At 39.6% G+C, this 24,226-nt stretch overlaps 1 protein-coding gene across 1 annotated transcript; it reads right to left on the bottom strand.

Moving 5' to 3' along the window:
- Positions 1–3,411: 3,411 nt before the first annotated feature.
- cables1 (Cdk5 and Abl enzyme substrate 1) lies at positions 3,412–24,107 on the bottom strand. The gene is made up of 10 exons (XM_041055672.1): positions 23,436–24,107; positions 16,351–16,422; positions 16,168–16,260; positions 14,784–14,861; positions 11,289–11,394; positions 9,547–9,703; positions 9,275–9,378; positions 6,545–6,651; positions 6,154–6,361; positions 3,412–5,288 (listed from the first exon to the last, which is right to left on the bottom strand). The coding sequence occupies exons 1-10, from the start codon at positions 24,002–24,004 to the stop codon at positions 5,148–5,150; spliced, it is 1,635 nt and encodes a 544-aa protein (XP_040911606.1). The 5' UTR covers positions 24,005–24,107; the 3' UTR covers positions 3,412–5,147.
- Between the last annotated feature and the right edge of the window lie 119 nt (positions 24,108–24,226).

Raw genomic sequence — 24,226 nt, 5'->3', positions numbered from 1 at the left:
TTTTGGACGATTTTGACGCCTTACCCCACCATAACGTTTTTTATGACATCTTGAGGTCAAAAAAAATTTTGACTTTTTTTGTCCGATTTTGACGCCTTACTATACTATGACGTTTTTTTATGACATTTTGAGGTCAAAAAAAATTTTGACTTTTTTTGGACAATTTTGACGCCTTACCCCCCCATGACGTTTTTTATGACATTTTGAGGTCAAATAAAATTTTGACTTTTTTTGTCCGATTTTGACGCCTTACTATACTATGATGTTTTTTATGACATTTTGAGGTCCAAAAAAATTTTGACTTTTTTTGTCCGATTTTGACGCCATACTATACTATGACGTTTTTTATGATATTTTGAGGTCAAAAAATTTTTTGACTTTTTTTGTCCGATTTTGACGCCATACTATACTATGACGTTTTTTATGACATTTTGAGGTCAAAAAATTTTTTGACTTTTTTTGGACAATTTTGACGCCTTACCCCCCCATGACATTTTTTATGACATTTTGAGGTCAAAAAAAATGTTGACTTTTTTTGGACGATTTTGACGCCTTACTATACTATGACGTTTTTTATGACATTTTGAGGTCCAAAAAAATTTTGACTTTTTTTGGACGATTTTGACGCCATACTATACTATGACGTTTTTTATGACATTTTGAGGTCCAAAAAAATTTTGACTTTTTTTGTCCGATTTTGGCGCCTTACTATACTATGATGTTTTTTATGACATTTTGAGGTCAAAAAATTTTTTGACTTTTTTTGGCCGATTTTGACGCCTTACCCCCCCATGACGTTTTTTATGACATTTTGAGGTCAAAAAATTTTTTGACTTTTTTTGTCCGATTTTGACGCCATACTATACTATGACGTTTTTTATGACATTTTGAGGTCAAAAAAATTTTTGACTTTTTTTGTCCGATTTTGACGCCTTACCCCCCCATGACGTTTTTTATGACATTTTGAGATCAAAAAAAATTTTGACTTTTTTTGGACAATTTTGACGCCTTACCCCCCTATGACATTTTTTTATGACATTTTGAGGTAAAAAAAAATGTTGACTTTTTTTGGACGATTTTGACGCCTTACTATACTATGACGTTTTTTATGACATTTTGAGGTCCAAAAAAATTTTAACTTTTTTTGTCCGATTTTGACGCCATACTATACTATGACGTTTTTTATGACATTTTGAGGTCCAAAAAATTTTTGACTTTTTTTGTCCGATTTTGACGCCTTACCCCCCCATGACGTTTTTTATGACATTTTGAGATCAAAAAAATTTTTGACTTTTTTTGGACAATTTTGACGCCTTACCCCCCCATGACGTTTTTTATGACATTTTGAGGTCAAAAAAAATGTTGACTTTTTTTGTCAGATTTTGACTCCTTACTATACTATGACGTTTTTTATGACATTTTGAGGTCAAAAATTTTTTTGACTTTTTTTGGCCGATTTTGACGCCTTACTATACTATGACGGTTTTTATGACACTTTGAGGTCAAAAAAAATTTTGACTTTTTTTGCCCGAAAAAATCGCCTTACTATACTATGAGGTTTTTATGACATTTTGAGGTCAAAAATTTTTTTGGCTTTTTTTGTCCGATTTTGACGCCATATTATACTATGACGTTTTTTATGACATTTTGAGGTCAAAAAAATTTTTGACTTTTTTTGGACAATTTTGACGCCTTACCCCCCCATGACATTTTTTATGACATTTTGAGGTCAAAAAAAATGTTGACTTTTTTTGGACGATTTTGACGCCTTACTATACTATGACGTTTTTTATGACATTTTGAGGTCCAAAAAATTTTTGACTTTTTTTGTCCGATTTTGACGCCTTACCCCCCCATGACGTTTTTTATGACATTTTTATATCAAAAAAAAATTTGACTTTTTTTGGACAATTTTGACGCCTTACCCCCCCATGACGTTTTTTATGACATTTTGAGATCAAATAAAATTTTGACTTTTTTTGGCCGATTTTGACGGCTTACTATACTATGACGTTTTTTATGACATTTTGAGGTCCAAAAAAATTTTGACTTTTTTTGTCCGATTTTGACGCCATACTATATTATGATGTTTTTTATGACATTTTGAGGTCAAAAAATTTTTTGACTTTTTTTGGCCGATTTTGATGCCTTACTATACTATGACGTTTTTTATGACATTTTGAGGTCCAAAAAAATTTTGACATTTTTTGGACGATTTTGACGCCTTACCCCCCCATGACGTTTTTTATGACATCTTGAGGTCAAAAAAAATTTTGACTTTTTTTGTCCGATTTTGACGCCTTACTATACTATGACGTTTTTTTATGACATTTTGAGGTCAAAAAAAATTTCGACTTTTTTTGTCCGATTTTGACGCCTTACCCCCCCATGACGTTTTTTTATGACATTTTGAGGTCAAAAAAAATTTTGACTTTTTTTGGTCCGATTTTGACGCCTTACTATACTATGACGTTTTTTATGACATTTTGAGGTCAAAAAATTTTTTGACTTTTTTTGTCCGATTTTGACGCCTTACTATACTATGACATTTTTTATGACATGTTGAGGTCAAAAAATTTTTTGACTTTTTTCGTCCGATTTTGACGCCTTACTATACTATGACGTTTTTTATGACATTTTGAGGTCATACTAAAATATGACTTTTTTGGCCGATTTTGTCCCCTTCCGGCATCAGTTCAATTTTTAAAATAATTTTAATAATTATTTAATAATTTAAAAGATGATATTTTTATTATTGCTCTGTCCATGCAATGTTCTTTTTATTATTATTGCTCTGTCATGCTAATACATGCTAGTTAGTACAGTCTCCACTACATCAAGCCATATTGTCAGAAAAACCTATCCGAACATTGGCAAAGAAGCACGGACACTGCAGCCTCTGTCAACCGCTGGAGGTAGCCAGAGGCCTCTTTACGAGACGCCTAGCCCAGGCGATGCTTTAGCAAAGACCTAACTGCCAGTGCCTGTCTATGGAGCTGTCACTCAACGTAAGCACGTCCTAATTTATGTAAGAATTTGAAGCCTAAATAACACTGAAATGGTTGTGGTACAAATCCCCCCCCACAGTGTTCACGGAGATGGAAACTATCAATAGAAACCAAAAACAAAAAATGTCCCCGGCTGTAAATATGTTTTTTTAGGCTGTAAAGTTGGCTATTTTAACATGGGGGTCAACGGAGAATTGCTCACTTCTGGAGCCAGTCCCCAGAGGCAGCCAAGGAACTGCAGCTTTTTGAACGCGGAAGTGATCCTCACATTCAGTTATCCAGACATTTAACTGAAAACCACAACCTTGTGCTGCAGTTGGTGGCGGAGGAAAAATCAGGGGATCACACACATTCAGGTGAAGCAAGAACATGTGAGAGTCTTGTTTTGATTGAACAAGCAAAGCAATTTATTTACAAACATACACAGGTAGTAAGTATCGCCCGTGAGTCTTTCCTCACAGATTATTTAGTGTGCGTCTTACAGCGGAATCTTTGGGCTTGCAAACAGAAAGAAGCTCAGTATTTTTTTTTCACCTTAAATCAGAAAAAAATCCATGCTTTCCTTATTAAAATTTGGTTAAGTCTTGATCATTTCAACTCAAAAAGCATCAATACTTGAGCAGCATTAAATACTATTTTAAAGTAGGCTTACTGCATGTTCCTGATTTGGTAGCCTCTCAATACTCTGTGGTATTGTGAGATATTTTCAAGGTAATAAAAAGAAAATCAAGTTGAGACCCATGCCAAATAATTGGAATAACAGTTTTTTAAATTGGTCACATTGGCACTTTTCCCCCCCAATTTTCATTGTTTTCTTTTTTAAACATCTTAGATTTCAAATCAATAACTGCTAATTCAAGTTATATGCAAATGTCTGAGCCATCATTGATCCCTCTTAGGATCTCCTTTAGATTTTTCTACTCCTCAGAGGTCAGGGTCAGCTGAAGAGCACAGTCCCTTAAGCCTGAAGGGAATCTGTGTTTTGCTCAAGGACAGTTCAGCAGGAGGACAATTACTGGCACAGGGACTTAATCCACAAGTACCAGGTAAAGGACATTCTCTTTAAAAACTAGAGCACCGTGCTGCCACCCTGCTGCTAATTCTTATCACTGGGTAATGGCATTTTCGCACTCATTAACAACTCTTTAGAACGACCATCTTCACCCCAATATAGCACTGTAAATGTGCTAGCAATACACTCTAACATAGAGCACAGGAAATTCGACACTGATAAAAGTCCATGGCAAGCATTTGACTGGTAGAAAAATGAATGGAATATTTCAGAGAAAACAGGAAGTCCCATCTTGTCTTGCAAGTACCTGTGTACATACAATCATTTCTTTTCATGCTGATAGTTGTGGCTAGAAAGTAGTGAATAAAACACAAGAAATAAAAACAAATCAAAGGCCCATTCAAATGACCTGTGTGGTGCTTGTGAACACAGCTTATTTTCCAAGGTTCGCTCCCAAGCTCATTAAAAGTCTGAAAAAATGTCCCCCGTTCCTCCCATATCTTGCAATATTCAAAAAGTGCACTTTTAGGATGATGACTTGCAAAAAGATGAGTCACTCTGAAGAATAACAGTCCAGCCAAAACCAGCCTCTTAAAAGGCTTTTGTTTAAATTTTATGCAGGCCAGGAGGCAACCAATCATACCAAAGTTTACAAGAAGGAGATTAATGAAAAGAGATGATAAAAATGTTACAATCATTGGTTGCTTTAACTAGGAGAAAAAAAGTTCACCATCAGATTCAAACTGGGAAAAAGCTCTCTAAAGCAACAAGAGAGGTCTAAAATATACAAACGGAAGATGAAGAGATCTGAAACATGCAAACTAGAAAAACTACTTGTTTGCAGATGGTTGAACACTTTCTTTCACAAGTCCATGTAGTGATGATGATGATGATCATTGTAGAAATCAAAAAATGTTTGTTTAAAAATGCGTGTCCCTTTGGCTGATTCCAGGTCTCTGAGAGGAAGGAGAGTGTTGTCTGTAGTGATGAACGGCTGCAGCTGAGAGACAACCAGCGGTACCTTGAAGCTGTCAGACAGCGACGAGGAGAGAGACGGGAGGATGGATATCGTGGGCAGCAGATCAGGAGGAGAACCTGGTGGTCACCCTCCTGATTGATCACTAATGCTAGGAGGTCTGCAGCAGGCGTCTGTAGTGGGGCATGATCTCGTGTTCGGGCAGGTGCAAGTTGAACTCCAGCGCCACCAGGACAGGAAACTCGAAGGCTATCAGCTCTCTGCGGTTCACTCTGAACCTCTCCTCCAGTTTCTGCCAGAAAATAAATCAGAGTTAAGATTAAACAATAGATACATGCAATGCTGCATTCCTAATTGCTTCTCAGTGACTCATTACCGCACCCACTCATTTTTAACCAATATTTCATGTGGGCTGGCCCTGCTCTGCCTCATAAAAGACTTGGACAAGAAAAGTAAAAGTGATGCCTGTCAGTGCAATCACATACATCACATATTGCAATCAATCGCTAATATGAAAGAAATTATGTTGGTAAAGCATGTCAGACCTTAATAAAAAAAAAATCCGCCTGCCATTTATGGGATTTGGAAAGCACTCAACAAGAAATATCAGGTCCTGTTTTCAGGTAAATACTACATCTGACTCTTAAGATCAGCTTTCGTGATACTGAAAGGTTATGTCAACACTTCTGTCTCTTACTGTAGGTGTATTTATTTGTGACTCTGACTGCAATATACTTTGCTGCCCTTCTAACCATTATCTTGATATCGTTTTATGTACATCAAGGCTACACTGTGTCCAGTCTGCTTATAGTTTCTTTCAAAATGTATGCCTAATAACCTCTATATCTTGTTCTTAACACCAGATATTTTACGTTTTGATTTATCTGCTGCCAACTACAGACACATTTTTTAGTGGTGCTCACAGCACCAAAACATTTATTTATTTTGAAAAAAACAAAAACAACATCTTACTGGAAACAATGTCCTTCTTAGACTATTCAAGAGACTTAACTGTGGACAGTTTTCACTATGTTTAACTTGTTGACTTTGATTTGAGTGAACTGCCCCTTAAATCTGGTGCAATGGGAGGATACACGTCTTCATTAAAAACATCATAAATCCACAAATTTTTTGGAGGCATGTCTGAGGAAACTTACGTCTATCAGGAGTTTGACTTCATGTTTCTTGAGATCACCGCCAATCTTGGCCGCCAGAAGGACACAAGCTCCGGCACAGAGTTTCCGATTCTGCTTGTTTAGTTTGCCTTGAAGAACGAGTTTTTCAAAGTAGACGAAAGCCATGGCCACAGTGGGCTCCTCATAACCACATTCATCCTGGGCCAGCTTTCTTATCTCCCTTTTCAAGCTGCACAGAGTGGAAAAAATGAGTACAAGGAAGGGAGAGAGAGAGAGAGAGAGAAAGGGGTCAATGAAGAGAAAGTAGACAGTAAAGAAAAAAATAAACAGTTCATGTTGAAGTTAAATAATCTTTCTTGTGAATAAACACTTGCTTAATGTGACACATTCTATACATTTCTCTATGTTTTACCTCCTTATCTTGCTGAGTGTAAGCCTTATGTGGGGGAATTTCTCCTTGAAGGTTTCGTTCATGTCCTTCTTGAGGTCAGAGGGTTTGACGTATTCAATGACCGTTGTCTGAAAAGGAAAACCAGAGGTGGTGTCAGAATGACCACACTTTCAGCACTGAGCAAGGTGACTGGATCCTCACACCCTAGTGTTGGATTCCACAGTCTCACAATGAGGCTTACTGAGCACTGGTGTTACCCATGCCACTTAAAGGACAAGGCGATATTCTATATTTTTTTCTTATAGTCAACAAATCCTCTGAAAAGACTAAAACCAACAACTGATTCTACTAACAAGTATTTCCTGAGTATCCCAAGCCTGATTTAGTTTATTCCTCTGGCCATACAGCTCCAGCATTGTCCAAAAACTATTAAAAACACAATGAGCCACACTATTGCACTGGGTGACATTTTCCTTCATTACAATAAATATGAGCACTGTAGTTTATTTTGTGTCAATCCCACATACAAGTGCATCAAAACTGGATTTGGGGCCTGAGCGCCACAGACAGAACATGGATTTCTAAAAAGTATTCAGAGGTAGAACAAGATGTACTGGGTTTTGATCTTTTTATGAGATTTGCAGACAATAAGAAAAAAAGAAACTATCACCACCCTTTTCCTTTAAAAACCTAGAGGACACAATACATACGCAACTGCCTACAGAGTTTTCCACACCCTCTTCAGGCTTCTCTTAAACAATCCTTTGAGCTTGTTGCAGCATGCTTTGAGTACTAGGTGGGTGAGTCACATTAGGACAGTTTAATGAGGGGCTGAGAGTTTGGGCTTGGAATATAACCCCTGTAGAACAAAGTGCATTTCTAGCACTTGGTTGAATTCACAACTTGGCATACTGAATCTTTGCTGCTAGATATGCAGGATGATTCTGATTTATTGCAACACATGACTTATTTCCACCCATCATTTCTCCAAGGAATAACAAAAATACTGCACCAATATAATTCCTAAAATCAAACCCCCAGATTTAACAAAGGTGGGTGGGAGGGCACGAAAATTAAAACCCAAAATGTAAAATAATTACCCAAACAATCCTTTGTAAACACCCATCACATTTTACAGACCAACTTCTTTGGTTTGACGCACCATGCTTGGTTTGTATATATTATTCAATGTATTTATTTTCTCTTCCTGCTTCCTTTTGCTCTGACTTCTTCCTTTGTCCTCTGTCTTTTTAGCCTCACACAAGTGCACATATCACTATACTGGATCCAAACACACATATTACACATAAACACCCATATATATATTTTTATCTCCTTATCCTACTGAAAGTAAGCATTACTGTGCTGCAATTCAACTGCAGTAATCGTCCTCCACTTTTCTACTGTATTGTTTTGTTAGTGTTGTCCTGGATGTCAAAATCTCACTGAATTAATTAAAAAAGGACACATATGCTGTAGTTCTAAAAATATAAGGATGTATGTATGTTCTTGCAGGCAGTGTATGAAGCGTGAATAATGGTGTCCACTCTGAACCCCACGCTACTGATTATGAAGCATGAAGGAGAACGAATGCTTATCGATGGTTGCAGCTCTGAGAAATGAGGAAAAAAAAAAACAGCACTGACTTAGCACGACAGAAAATCTTGTCAACTGTGACCATGTCTCACACTCACTTTATGTCAACACACAAAAGCATTATTCCCTGTTTTTACTGAGAGGATTATAAATCACAAACCTACAAGTCACTAAATATGTTTCTTTACCGCACTGAAAATAACTTAAGTGAGGTTTTCCTCACTTCATACTCCTATTCTAGGTCATGCAAGTTTCCTCAGTTGCATGCTGAGGTTAAAAAAAAAAAAAAAAGCTAATATTATCCCCTGCTTGAACTTGAAAGTTCAGTTAGAGAGCCATGTCTCCTAAGCAGACTGTGTTCAACCTCTGAAATGCTGAGAATTTACTGGTTCCATTCCTGTAGCAAACACAATAGCCATTGTTGTGAGACGCTGGGTTTTGTAATTGGAGGAAGAGAAGAGAAAAAAAAGCAAAGCCTGGCCTTGACTGAACATTTCAAACTATGTCAATCCTTGTTGTGTATTCTGCCAGTCTCTGTAACAAAAACAGAGCCCAGGAAAGAATGAGGTGGGAGTCTAGTCAGGTTTTTTTTTTTTCCCCAACCACAATAAAACATCCGTTCTTTTCCGGAAAAGTGAGAGTGATTAGTGCTCAGACATAAACACCACACTCGCTGTTGCACTGGTCAAGTGGCTGTTTAACGGCTACTGCCTTATACATGGGGATAAAGTATGAGCATTCATTCAGGCCCCAGAAGGTGGGAGAGATTCTGGGCCAGCGACCTTCCTGATTAAAGCTGTCCTGGCTCCCTTTCAAAAACTGCTGATAAAATTCAGGAGGACTTCTTAGAAAGAAACTCTTGAACCAGACAAATCTTTCTGGTGTGTTATTGTTCTTGGTTGTGGTGGGAAAACTGAGCACAAAAGGTCCATAATGATAAAAATGAAAAAAAAAAAAAGTATAAACAGTGAGATATTGCAGGACATTTTAACAAAACATGTCAAAACAGTGGTGGATCTATTTCAGCGAATCACATCCTGGACGAAAACAACCTTTCCATTATACTCTCAAGAGGACAAGGCCGCAGTTGCTGTTGTTGTTGTTGTTGCTGCTGCTGATGGTGGTGTGCTAGACGCAGCTAATGTACTTTCTCACCATGTAGGAGGGGAAGATGAGGACTCTCTTGTGTTTTCCACAAGGCCACTGAGGGTCATCCAGCAGATTGGGGTCGTACTCGCGAAAGTCCCCCAAATCATTCCCTGCCATGAGCATAAACAAAACAACAGAGGTTGAGCCAAGAGTTAACATTTGCACTATTTCTTTTCCAATAAAAATATACTGGATAATGGGAAAAAAACAAGTGGGGATAAGGAATACACAACAGTCGCAATATGAATAAGTAAAGTATTTGTTGGCAGCCGACTGACCTGTGTCTAGGCTGCTCTGGTTGCTGTTGGCTCGGCCCAAACTGAGGCTGCGGTGGCTGGCGTTACGAGATTGAGAGAATGAAGAGGTGGAGTCGATGGTGTTTCTTCGACCACCCAGCACATTAGTGGGATACAGGAACTGGGTGTAGGATACAGTCTGTGGACACAGGTATATATGATAATGTCTGCTTCATAAAAGCATAAAAACGTTTACACCTCTTCAACCTTGTCAGATTAATAGATCTATTTTATTTTATTATGTTTTTTTTTTTTTATAGCCACATTTTGTCGAGGCAAGAAAAGCACTGGTGGCATCAATAACATTACCAATGGCTCAGTTTCAAGAAGTGTCCCAGTGAGCTCCCACTGGGACACTTACTGGTATACCAGTGAGCCAGCATGCACATTTGCAGGAGCCTGGATCTGATTTGCCTTAATGGAATGCGGCTGTTAATAATGTGTTGATTACACCTGTCGTGGTATGCTATGACATGTCAAAATACTACATGGAAAAAAGGCTTACGACCTGGTTCAAATGTGCTTAAAGTGTGCTGATTTGTGAGAATTAGCTCGCTGAACGCTATGTACAAAACACACAGGTCTTAAGAGTTTATGCTCTGAAGTAATTTGTCAGACTGGCTAACTTAGTAGGATCAAGGATCAAGGAACTTTATTGTCATACCAGGACATTTACATGTTATGGTACGAAATTAGTACTCAGGTCCCAGTTTAAGCCATTCAGAGCAAGATGTGAACAAGAATGAAATATAAACATAAGGGCAATAATATAAACATTAGAGTAGAAAAATAAATATGAACATTAGAGAAATAAATCATTAGAGCAGAAATATATAAACATTGTGAAATTTAAACAATTAACAAATAAAATAAAAAGATAAGGAAGCTGAAGTTAGCATGTGCACAAGTACCATTCAAGCCCATGTGGCAGCTAGTGACTAACAAGCGTGTGAGCTAGCTAATATAAGTTTTGACTGAGTGAATATCTTTACTACACAGACATTTAAGGAAGTTGTGAATGTGAGGATGCTGTGGAAAATAGTGGAATAGTAATAGTGGCTTTTTTAATATGTTTGTGGTGTAGCCACCGTAAATACTGCAAGCTACCACCTTGGAAGGTTTTAGAAGCAACAGTAAGTTTTTGCCTGCTTTCTCTGCTATACAGTAAAAGTGATCAGAATATTATATTTTAATTATAATTTGAATTCGGAGTAATTTTAGTTTGAAATAATGCTTTAGGTTTTGCTTCAGTTTTTAACCATTAATTTAAATATTGCTTTTTATATCACTTTTTATCCCTGAAGTTTTTTTACTGACTTTTATTGTCATCATGTTGCTGTTTTATAGTTGTAAATTTTAATGATGCAATTTTTTTTTTTTGGGGGGGCTGCATGTTTGCATGGACAGGTGCTATACAAATAAAGTTGAGTGTTGATAGCTTTGTTCATTTTTAATTTGAGAGCTTTCCCAACACTGAATGTGACTAAATCAAGACCCATGTGCACATTCTACTAATTATACTCTACATACTATTGTAGCATCCAACTGCACTCACCAAATACCAACATCATTATCATATCTTTTTTAGTTTTGTGTAAACAAATTTTTTAATAGTTGTAATAGTTGCAGTAAAAATAAGAGGTGATAACTATCTTTATACTAACAGTGAAGACAAGCTGAAAATATCCCTCTTCCACACACATACATTTCTGCTGATTTCTCACCTTTCCATCTGCTCCTAACTCCACTCCCTCCAGCCCGATTACCATCTCCTTGGCACTGACGCCTCCTGAAGGGTGCCGCTGACGCCCTCCTTCCAGCTTTACATCCCTGATGATGAGTACACAACCTTTAAAGTTTTCATAATACAAACAATCCTGCGGCTTGTTTAATTCCCATCTCCTCTTGCTGAGGCCTGCTCTAGCTCACCTTCACATCTCTACCTCACAGATACAGGCCGGGTATCGATCTGAGCTCATCAGCTGGCCTAGTTTCTGTAATTGTCCATGTCTGTGGGTGCATGTCAGGGCAATCAGAAATAAACTACACCCTTGAGAGGAAGGATGGAGGAGAGTTAAGTTTCGTTCTAGCAGGCCTGCCTCTTCGCACTCAGCTGCTGCCTCACCAATGTTTGAAAAGCAATACTGTTGTGGGAGATTTGCAGGAGGTCAGATGGTCTGCTGAAGTAAAAAACAGAAGGCTCGAGAGTAAAGTGTGTCAGCAGAGCAAACAGTGGATAGCCCTTGACTGAACGCATTTTATATGGGCCAGATTTTTATGTATTTAATGCCTGCTGCTGAACACACAGCAGACTTGGGCAATTTCATGCTAAATTAAATTGTGTGCCCATAAAGTTGTATTTAATTTGGTATTTTAATGTTTGGATAAAACCACATGAATCAATCTAAACAGTAAAAACATACTCAGTAAAGTAAACACTGGCTAGTGGTATGATTTTACTTCACTTGATTTTAGGTCAGTGCTAGTAAAGGATAATGCAGAGTGCGTGTGAACTGACAAAGAAGATTACATGCCTGTAGTCCATTTTATTCACACTCTACCATATTGAATAAGTGATAGCAAAGAGGTAATGGAAAGCTGAACATTTTAATTTTTTTTCCCAGCAATTTATGATGAAAAACTCCCTGGAAAATAAAAATGTTCAAAAAGTCAAAGTTGCTATTAATATTTTAGAAATAAATATGGAGAAATTTTTAATGTGCTGAAAGGTATAGCACCGAAATGGTGGGCTCTTGGACTTGCTTTCATCTCAGAGCAAGAACACAAAGATATCCAAATATCCACCTGTGTTTGTGTAATATTAACTTCAGCCTTATTTGAGTTCAATATTTACAATGTAAAGGAATTTTAGAATGACAGCAGACAGCAGGCATTCAGTTGTAACACTGTCTTGTTTTCCTACCCTCCCTAGCTCAGTCTTGCTTTCTGTTTTAAATGGTGCCCAGATAAATAGAATGAAATGACACAGTGGGCCCTCACATGACTCTCCCGGTGTTTTGATGACATGTGGGGCCAATCTGTTATAATGAAAACAGTGTTATCTGGCAAGACAGGCATGTCGGGACACAATGTTGACAGATGCATCATAGACATAGAGATCCTCAGGCAGCAGACATCTTACAGCACAGTGGAGATTAAATAAAAAGGGGAGGAAAATACAAGAGACGGAAAGCTTTCTAGGCAGAGAGCTTTTCTATGAAGCTTCAGTCTGCTGAGAATAAGGAGAAATGAAAGGAAATCATAAGAAAAGCTGATACTGTTAAGTAACATGCATGAATAGGAATCACTGGCTTCAAACATCTGTATGTTAGTAGTGTTATAATAATCTGTGCAAAGTGCTCATGCTGCATCATGTGCCGCCAAATGTTTCTAAATCTAGCATCAGGCGAAGAAAGAATAAATATTAACATGACTAAAAGAATCTTGACCTCTGTTGGCTACTTTACTACCAAATACTTAACAGCTCACATAAACAAGTTAGGCTTGGGTTGACTGGCTTGTAATAATATTCCCCCACAGTTTTGCCAAAGCTTCACCCATTACACTAAATCTAAGAGCATGACTAGGTTATACTTTATTACTCCCTGGGAGGAAATTTGTCCTCCGCATTTTCACTTTTTAATCGGGGAGCCAATTTCAACTACACTCCAATGCCAGGAGCATTACCTAACATGCATGTCTTTTCGGGTCAGAAAAACTGGAGTATATGAAGAAAACTCATGCCAATACAAGGAGAACATGCAAAGTCCACAAAGAAAAGCTGCAGCTGGACCCAGAGGAGTTTGAACCCAGGACTATCCGGCTGTCACAAGACAGTGCCACCCCATAAACAGATGTCCAATTACACACCCCTTTAGTCGGCATAGTTTGTCTTCTTTTGCTTAAAGGAAGAGTTTGACATTTTGGAAAACACGCGTATTTGCTTTCGTACCGACCACGAGATGAGAAGATTCATACCACTTTCATGCAAGTCCACTAAATAGGAAGGTACCACCAGAAACTTAAGCATTTAACAGACATACACAAAAGTGGAATCAATCTTCAAATCCTGTAAATGTCGTAATATTTGAGTACAAGTTCTTTGGGACCATTCCAGTCCGCTTTGTCAAATTTGGCAATTTATGTTCAAGGGGCAGTTGTTACAGTAAAAGTAAAGATAGAATAAAGAAGATTGAAGAAAGAGAAAAGACTACATGCAATTAGTTGTTTGGGCCCAGGTGTCTAATAAAATGTTGTTTTGCAGTCACAACCAAGGTCTAACTGTAAACCGTCAATTAGCAGCCATGAGCTGTCAAATGTGCGAATCGGAAATCCCTGGGGGTTTATTAACCCTTGACCTTGCACTGATTGGCTGGCTTAGGAAATTCCACAAACGGATTGAGCCTTTTATGCTCTTCACTAAGCCCCAGTGTGAAGCTTTTCTTTCTGTGCATTGTATTCTCTGGTGTTTATCTGTCCCCTTTCTCTTTCACTTCCTCCAAAACACATCGTTTCATGTGACTGGAGGTGTGTGAGAGGGGGTTGGGGGGGTGGACCAAGGCCAGCGTCAGGACCAAGGCTGTACCAGAGCTATCCCTGTGTAAGCCTGGGTTGCTTTAAAAAAAAGAATTTTCTGTTCTAGTCCCAAGAGATGTAAAGTCAGGTCAGGTCAAGTCTATTCTATACCCAGGTATAGAATAAACAAAAATGGTTAATAACAAACTGTCATGACTGTATACACACAACAGATGTTCCAGTCTGCCAGCACTGTGGATGATTAGACCACTGAGCAATACGTTAGCTATAAGGGTTAAAATTTCTAAATCTAAGAAGAGCAGGAACCCCAGGGAAAAGTGAGTCTTAATGCTACACAGCAAAGCCAGCAACAGACAAAAATGGGTTGACTTGAACAAAAAAGGATGAGTGCCTAAAAGCCACCAGAGCCATTATGGAAAAAGCGATACAGGCGACAAGCATTAGGCTACAATGTGGTCTAGATATTTACAAAAAATTAGGCCTTTAAAGCCTATTTCAGCTCAGTGTTTATTTATTAATTAAATGTTAAGGTAAAAATGCATCCACCAAAACCAACCCTCAGCGATGTATGCACCAGTCAAAGGAGAGTACATCCACAGAAAAAGAGGGATGAGAAAACAAAAGGAAAGAGGGAGCACAGGCTGGAAGAAGTTACAAAGTTTGGCATGCTGTCGGATACATACCCTGTTTGGCTACAATCTCGATAGGGCAGGACAGAAAATACACTATAGAAGGATCTTCTGCCACTGATAAGGACTATCCTATAAAAACAAAAATGGTAAACAAGCTAATCAATGTCTATCTGACAGGATCCACAAGTTAAAGTTGGAAAAAAGTGTGCAGTGAAAATGAAGAGAATGAACTGAGAATTCAGTATGTGTGTGTATGTGTGTGTGTGTGTTGTTCTGTAGTATTGTAGCATATAGTCAGTGGTTTGGAAGCAACATTGATGCATTTTTTATATAAGATCTTATTTTTTTCCAATAACTTCATTTAAAACTTGAGCTATTTGCTTTGTGTAAACAGTGTCTAGTCTGACATATTTCCCAGTGACCAGATGTCAACAGCACAGAAGGCAGGATAACTTTGACTTTAAACTACACTATAACAACCTCCAAATGACTTCTTCCACATGGTGAATCTCACTACATGACCAAAATCAACATCAGGACATAAACAGTGTGTGAGTCACAAAATACCAATTGTTTCAGCATCAGTAAATCAACAAGCAGTTATTAATGGTGTGGAAAATCCAACGCAGCATTATTCCTCATCAGACTTGGAACTCGATTTGAGGAAAAACAACTTCATCTATCGACTCATTTAACAGGTGGAACTTATCAAGATGGTACACAGATTGTCTAAACCAGTTGTACTGGCCTTCACATGAGATCTGCTTCTCAATGTCAAACAAATGCTGAACAATAGAACTGACAGCTTAATAAATACATCTACACTTAAAAAAAAAAACAAAAAACAATTGAACAAAAACTGAACGAAGGGTTCTTTACTCAAAAAGCACTGAAATTAGACTCTGCCTCGCTAAACAATAAAAGAAAAAAATAAAAAGCTAAGCCCATTACCTTTCAAAGCCAAAGAATTTGACAGCGATAATGATGAAAATCGCCAGAGGATTTCTACTCAACACTCCACACACTCCACTGGTCTCCTGGCCTACATTAAACCACCATCAACACTGACACCACTGTTCTAAACGTTGTCTGTATTCAGGGATTTGTCTGCAGGATACATGCTTGTATAAACTCTGACACAATGATATGTGATTTTGCATTTAGTAGTCGACTGGAGTGATTTTATAGTGTGAGTCCAAAATTTCAACAGTGATCAAATAAAGATCAAAATATACTAAAATATGTTTTATTTCTCAATCAGTTACATTTTATTTATAAGTCAGAACAACATGCTGTGAATGGGCCAGGCCTTCTCGCCTGTGATGTGGCTTGTAATGTGAGAAACATCCAAACTGTAGTTCATTGACTGGGGCAGTCTGCCATTATCCACTGAGGACTTGTATTGACTAAAGGATGGCGTTGTTTGCCTTCATACCTTCCATTGCGCATATCATGTTGCCTCATGTTCTTTATGAAGTGGACTTTCTTGAAGCTCTTTGGTCGGGGTGAACCCGATAGGGTTCGGCATCTAAAATGTAAAACAAACACACAACATTAGTTCCTATAAAAAAAAAAGAGAGAAGCTGTGCCAGGAGGGTATTTCTGTGTGGTTTACTACCTGCGGAGAGGAGCATTTTCCTCGATGTCCTCTAGCGTTTCAAGCGAAGAGCGCTGAGAGATGAGTCTTCGTCTGAGAAGACAGACAGAGGGGAAGTTTTGAAGTTAGGGGAAATGAAGAAATTATCATACCAAAATCTTAGAGGACCAGCTGTCACTCTGCAAAACAGCTCTTATTTGAACCAACTCTGGCAAACTAATAATATAATAATAAGAAGAATAATAATCCTTGTCATGACCTTTTCTGGCCACAGCAAACACATGAACACATGGGACTGCAAAGCAATTTGATCAAAAGGCGCAACACTAAATCAAACTCTGCTCCACAGCAATACCTGAAATGGAAAAAGTCAGCACAGAAAATCCATAAGAGGTCATTTCCCACATAAATTGAGGTCAGTCTAGCTTTTAGAACAAACTAAAGTATCAGCGTTTACCTAATGTCTACCCAAATCTCCATTTATCTATTTAACTCAAAGCAATGCATGGATAAGCCACTACACAGCTCACTATGCTTTTACACAACTACTGAGAAACTGAATAGCACATGAGGACGCATACCCCTCATTTTCCAGTGATAAAGACTTTTTCCGTAATGAGTAGGGATGAGTATTGTTTGAGAATGTTTAACAACATGATGCCAAAGTTTGGATATGGGTTACAAAAAAACCTATCAACACCTTAGTTTGAGGGACAGAAGCACGTTTAACCCAATGTCAAATGGTCATTGGTCAATGGTGTTCAATTATCACCTGTTTCTATATGTTCCATGGTTAATTTACACAAACAAGTCTTGGATGGTCAAGTCATGACTGCCATCAATCAACACCACCGTGTTCCTGTGTGGTCAATGATCACTCCTCAGCCTTGCATAGATCACAGAAAATTTTCCAGGATCTGAGCTGCTAAGAGGATAACGAGCTGGCTCTGCAAGCACTTTGTGTAACACATTTTGTCACAGATGGCCTTTATTTCACACTTTAGTTGCACGACTCAACAGGCTAATTCTGCTGGACCACTTTTATATGATCGGCTGCCAGTGTCAGAAACAAACCCACATGTGATAGCTAAGTAAGCCCGAGCCGTTTCCAAAATTAGGTTGTAATTGCATGTTTAGCACCGCAATAACAACATAATCCAACTCATTAGTCTGCCTTACAAAGTGGTCACAATTGAAGTAGTGGAAATTAACACATTAGTGGTCAAATAACTAAAACATGACACATTCTCCCAAAGGATCTATCTATCATCAAGTACTACTTAGCTCTGTAGCTGTCTACTCTGCCAGGCCTAGTCAGGGCACAAACAAACGACAGTTCACACCATGCATACTGTATGTCATCCTGGACCATCTAATTATTTTCACGAACAAAAATGTGTTGTAATGCTGTTAGATCCTGGGTTGTAAAAGACAAGCTGATGACACTTAACCTGACCCTATCGCCTCCTCACCGAGCATCTCAGCCAAAGGGAGAGACGGTGGAGCGTAAAGCAGGGTGGCTGGTTAATAAACGACAGAGCATGAGGACAGATTAACAAAAGATGACTCTGTCTTGAGGATCTCCCAGGGTTTAAACCAACACAAGCCGAGTGAACTCTGTATACCGGGAGGAGATGGGGTGAGATAAGTGTTTACATGAGAAGCCAGACTGTTGAAGCAGACAAGAAACCGAGGGCCATTATTCTGGCTAACCCTCTGCACTTTATATTATGACCCTAATGATCATAAACTGGAGGGAGGAACAGCAAGCTCTGGTAAAAGGGCATGAACTGTAAAATTCTTAGTCCAAATGATTACAACAGTGTGCAGCTGCATAACCACTGTATCCACTCCTGTGAGCTCAAAGGGTCATAATGAAGGGGTCTGACCTCGGCCTGAAGGTCAGACGAGTGGGATCATGTGATTTATGGTCAGTCTTACATCATCCTCCTTCAGTGACAACCCTAAGAGATTGATTGGCTAGATAAGGATCTAAGATTGCCGGTAGCCTAAGAGCACATGGCTTCTAGTTTGCACTGATGGCTCATCAATTCATTCCTAAAACTATTTTATGCCAAGTTAAGTTTTCAGAACCTTTAGGTCAAAAGGAAATATTTCTGTGGTGTATATTTTGATGTATTTAGAGATAAAAGGGGAAATTAAAGTTTAAAAAAGCTAAACAGTTAAAAAAGCTGATAAAAGTAGTCTTTAACAATTTAACACTAAAATTAAGGGTTTCTATTTGAAGCGATAAAGTTGCACTAATCAATATTTTCATGTGAACAATGGGTCACATGACTATGGGTAACATGAAAGGCGTCTCTTGTAGTAACAAACACACAGAGAATTATCAACCCAACACTGCAGCTCTGTGGAGTGCTTTAGCTTTTGGTAATGGTCATTATTTTCTGATAAGGCTTCAGCTGTCTGAGTGGGTATCCTCCAAAGTTATTTTAAAGTAACTTTGGAGGATACTCAAAGTTACTTTAAAATCTTTTGTGTACAAAATTCCCTTTTTGTAATTCCCCAAACTGTGTTTTCTTGCAGAGCTACAGCGAAGTAAAGAATTAAGTAAGAATTTTTGCACAAATTCAGAACTGGACAGGAGAAATTACTATAGCGATCAAACCCTCTCAACATGCAAATAGCCATGTGAATTGAATAAAATCCAAATCTGTCTGGTAACTCTGCAAACAGAGTACTACTGTATCCCTAAACTGAAAGAATAAATAACCTCTTATTGTACCCATCTGTCTACATTCTGTGTGACATTTTGTCATTTTTCCAGTCCAAATCTGTGTGAATCGTTACTTTCCTTCAAAAATCATTCACCACTTGGCCAAAGGGCGTGTTTCCAGTTCATGAGGACACAACAGAACTGTGCTTGAGAGGACTTTGATCCAGCCACAGTAGATGAACAGCAGCAGCACGACGTGACTTTAATGCAAAAGACGTTTTCCAGGCTGGTACAAATCCTGGAAACAATAACACAGACCAGGCCAGTCATTCACTTCAGGCACGAATGATAACAACTAGGGTTAGAACAATCAGTTTCTATACAGTTTAACATTAACGAGGCTCGGTCAGAAGCTTCAAAGAAGCCACAGCATAAATCAGTGGCAAAGGAGCAAACAATAGGCATCCCTCAGTGCCCTTGAAACAATTTCTGCTATTGCTGCCTCAAGTCATTTTCTATAACACGATGTAACTTTTGTTGAGCAGCAATAACAATGGCCTCTGCAGCCATAAGGGGTAATTACAGGATGCTGGCGCATTAAATTTTGTTGGGTTCTGAGTCTGAGCAGGGGTGGGAGGTGCGTGGGGTTGGTTCGGTGACTGTGCTTATGTAGAGTATTTATGACATGGACTGTAAGCCCGGTCCCAGAACACACATGAAGCATGGTCTCATGAACACCCCACTGACAGGTGCCCAGACAGGGCCAGTAAAAATGTGGACGATGGCCACTACGCCACTGAGCTGGTGCCTTTGAAGCTATTATTTTATGGTATAATAATTGCAAAATGTTGCTTTAACCATTTTTCATATATAACACATCCAGCATTAAGCTATTTCTACTTAAGAGACAATAACATCCTCCTGAAATAGAAAATGTTCGAAAAAAAACCTATTGATAATCCTGCCCAGTGATGCCATGCAATAAAGCTATAAAAGTCAAGTGGACTATTCAGAAGTGGAGATTAAACAGCTTCACACGTACACCCTATTGGCAGCCTGCCACAGGACACAGTCTTCCATTTTGCCAGAAAGTCACCGAATGGAAATAAATCTAATGTTCTGGGCCTTTTCACACAAATACAGTCCAGGCAAACGGAAATGTGATTATTCTGATAAAAACAATCCAGTCAGAGCAGTACAGCCTCTCTGATCCTAAAACACAGAGGGAGGGTAAATGGGATGGATCTGCAGATTTGAAAAATAAATGAAGTTAAAGACACAGAAACACAAACACAAATAAAACAGTTCAGCAATACATGACACTGTTAGCTGTTCAGGGTGAGAAACCAAACAAGTCGTAATGTGGATATTTAACTGAAACTGCATGAGGTAAAACACATGCTGACCCTTGATACTTGTCTTATACTCAGAGGATTTTTTTCATTCAGATCTTACAGGCTTTACTGAGCATTTGTTGACAGCTTAGACATTCAGAGAGTCTGTGTAGGAAAATTAAACATTCTTACATTACAGCCTGTGATTATGCCAACCATGACCTCAGCGAACAACAATCAACATCATAACCAGAAGTATGTGACCCAATCACACAAAAACTCCACAGGACCATTATAATGGCTTGTGCTCCTTGTTTCCCAGCCACAGCCTCTGCTGCCTCATGCTAAAAAAATCTTGTTAAAATACTGTAGACTACATGATTCTGCACTTTAACAGTGATGGGAACCTCACTAAAAGAAAACATGAGAAGACTTGGCCTGCCTATATCTTGGTGGGGAAAGGATGAAATGAAAATAGCTCTGCACCTTAGGCAGACAGGGCCTGATGGTAATAGGTATGCTATATTTAAAGAGCAGTTCTTGGCGTGCTGATTCATGATGGATGAACGCTGAGGAGAGGAGGGAAAGCTGAATATGAAATCATCCATAATTTCCATCCATTAGATTCTGATTAAGATATGGTCTATAGCGGTTTTGGCCTCAGAAAGTCTATTCTGGCGGCACATCAGAGGCTCTGCAACTTCCTGAATGGGAGCGGGACTGAAGGCCAGAAAGTCTGAGGGGAGAGTGTGTCTCTGATGCCCCTGGGAGAGGAAGTGGAGGACAGAAAATACAGAGCCCAGGGCCAGGCTGCTTCTCAGAAAGCCTGGGCATCCTGCCTCTCCCAGCCAGGGACCTCTGGACACGTTTCCACCAGCTGCGCTCAGAAAACAAACCAGGCACTGTGCAGAATGCTTGTCTGTCTGCGCGCCGGTGGAATATGGCCGCTCTCCATCGACAGGTTGCTTGCTGCTCAGCATTAGAATTCATTTTGTGTGGACGTCCTCCAAACACATTTTCCAAAAGCAGGGTACAGGCAGGGTTTAACAACTTTGTACTGTATTTACTAACTCAACAACAGAAGCGTGCAGTGCATGGGAGATGTCAGACATGCAACAGCTGGGCATCAAACCTCAATACTTCTCTGGTTCTGAACTGAAATGGAGTTTGCCCAGCTGTCATGGAACTGTACGTTTTCAAATTTCTAGATTTCTGAGTAAGGACTTCTCATCCACATTGAGTCAGAATTTGAAAGGTTTAGAATAGCTGCCAAATGGACCTTTTGGTGAATTTATCTAAACTTCAAATCTCCACTTTTAAGCCAACATGAACAGGAGGTCCTTAAAAGTGCTGAGAAAACTGGAAATTCAAATATCTACAACTGAGTGATACAATCAGAAACTCCACAACATCTACTAAATGGACTGCGGTGAGGTGTTTTTGTTTTGGTCAGCTAATGTTATTTTTTGTTATCGTAGTGGATTGTTCTTCATGGTAAAGTGTTTTTGTTAGTTTGTTCATCCCCTGTACTGTAAACAGTCTCTCATTTTAAAAAATGATTAATGATGTCTCAGGTGTTATGTAACTTTTTTTAATGCATCTCTTTCTCTATCAAAAAGTACAGATTAAGACTTTCGGAAGCTGTTAGTTCAGCTGTGCAATTTCCATGAGGTCAGGAAGGGGAACTAGATGCTTACTGAGTGTTTCACCATGTAGCAGAGCTTCCTGAGAAGCCTGGCAGAGTCACCAGAGGGAGGAGAGGATTTGGGTAAGAGAGGGGCTCTGAATGTAGAGCAGACCGGAGAGGATTTGACAGCAGGTTCTGACAGTGAGAGAGCCATGAGACGACTGTTACTGACAGCTGTCCCGCTGCGGGGTGAGACCCTCCAACCTCTCCTCGAGTCTCCAAAGTGAAGAAGACAAAAAAGCAGACAAAGAGAGCAAATAAAAGACATCCACAAGGAGCAGCAGGTCCCTGTTGTATGTGCATTTGAACAGGGGTGTAGAGTTACAGGATGTTTAAGTCACTCAAAGGAAAAGAAGGAGGCAGCAGGTGTGTGCCAGGTTTTGGAACGACATTCACTAAAAATAATTTAATAAAAACAGGTCTAGTAAATGTGACATACAGCATGAGAACACTGTGTGTAAGTAAACAAGAAGGCAAGACAGAACACAGAAACACTGAAAGACACTGATGAGGTGCACTGCTGAGTTCCCTCTCCAGGGAAACTAGGTTACAGCTCCACAGCTGTTGGCCCTGAGATCACACTGAACGTATCTGTCCCTCTGCAGACCAGTGAGTCATAAGGCTGCAAACCGTCTGTATGAAGTAAATATACAAACAGCTGAACTTTCCCCTCCTGCCATGTATTGTTGTGTCTGGGCAGGCTGCCTTGCTTGGAACCAAAAGAACCTTTTCCAAACAGCTGACTGTAAGAAATCAGCAAGAAAACAGTTCCTGGAGCTCATTCATTCAGGGCCGCAGTCAACGTGGTTGTGAGGAAACAACAACAAACACAAACACTTAACCAAAGGGAAGTTCCACATATAATGTGTGAATCAGGTCTCACACATTAATCAAAGTAACAGGCTGATAAGTGAAAGATTTGCCTAATTGTGAAATACACAAGGAGCTAAGCTGATTTACTGAAAAATAACAAATGAAATGATGATCTGACTGCTATGATTGGCTGGAACTGCATTTGGAATTGAAAACAACAGAACAGAATGTAATGGAGGGAGGGGGGTGTTGTTGAGATCTTAATTTGACCATTACTGTGTACAGAGCACAATTTGGAAACAAATGCAACCTTGACAGTCGCCTTCAGGACTTACAGAGGACTTTGCCAAACACACATGACTGCTCCTGTGCATGTTTGCAGTGGCACCCTTTTGAAATCTTGTTGAGGGGTTGTATGGGAGCATGGCTAAGTTTTTGTTTGTTTGCAATGATAACATCAACATACAGTTCAATGGTCTGACTGCAGAATCCTGCAGACAAGCTCGAATCTTTAACATCATCCCAACACCAGACACACTGTACTACATGTTCCCAACATCAGACAGTTAAGGAAAATCGTTGTTCACTCAGTTACCTTGACCTCTGTAGCTCTATGGCAGAGTTGGCTATCTGTCCGCCCTCCAGGCAGTAGTTTTGGGAGGACTGTCTGGAATAGGAGGCAGGAAGGATTCCCTGAGTGTACGTCTGCAGCCTCCCTCTAGTCGAGGCTGGGACAGCCGAGAAAGGCGAGCTGAACGTCGAGGACACGAAAGCGTCTCCCTCCGTGTCTGTACCCGCCGGGGCAGTTGCGGGACTCGTCCCAAAACTAGCCCGACTGCTGGCGAGGAGAGCCTGGTTTGCAAAAGCTAGCGCCTGGGCGGCCGAGGTCGCCGCTGCCGCAGCAACTCCGGCGTCTGCAGCCCCGTACGCCGAGCGCTCCGGGGAAACCAGGCTCTGTGTAGTCCTAGGTTCGAGCGAGTTATCCTCTTCGTTTTGATTGTCTGCATCGTCTTGCACGGGGCGCCCATCTAAAGAAATGTTGCTGAGAAAAGACAGCGCCGCTTGCCTCCTCCTCGGGTCTATGCGTTTCCGCGTATGCTCGATACTGGGGTGCTTTATCTGAAGCGTGGCTGTGGATGTGTTGCTGCTCGTGGCAGCCGCCATGGTCCACTTCCAGTGATCCGAGTCCCCGCAGCAGCGATCTTACCTTGCTGACATTAATAACGTGTTAATCGTGCTTGTGTTGGTGAATGGTAGTGGCCTGTCTTTTAAGTACATGCGTCTAACTGGGTGAAAACAGGGAGGTCACGTGTGTGCAGTATTGTGGCAGCACAGGGAAAATTTGGACCAATGGGCTGTCAGGAATACATGTGTGTTTTTTTCATG

The sequence above is a fragment of the Toxotes jaculatrix genome, chromosome 14, assembly GCF_017976425.1.
Source record: "Toxotes jaculatrix isolate fToxJac2 chromosome 14, fToxJac2.pri, whole genome shotgun sequence".
In the NCBI taxonomy this organism is placed as follows: domain Eukaryota; kingdom Metazoa; phylum Chordata; class Actinopteri; family Toxotidae; genus Toxotes; species Toxotes jaculatrix.
This window is presented reverse-complemented; position numbering and strand designations above follow the sequence as displayed.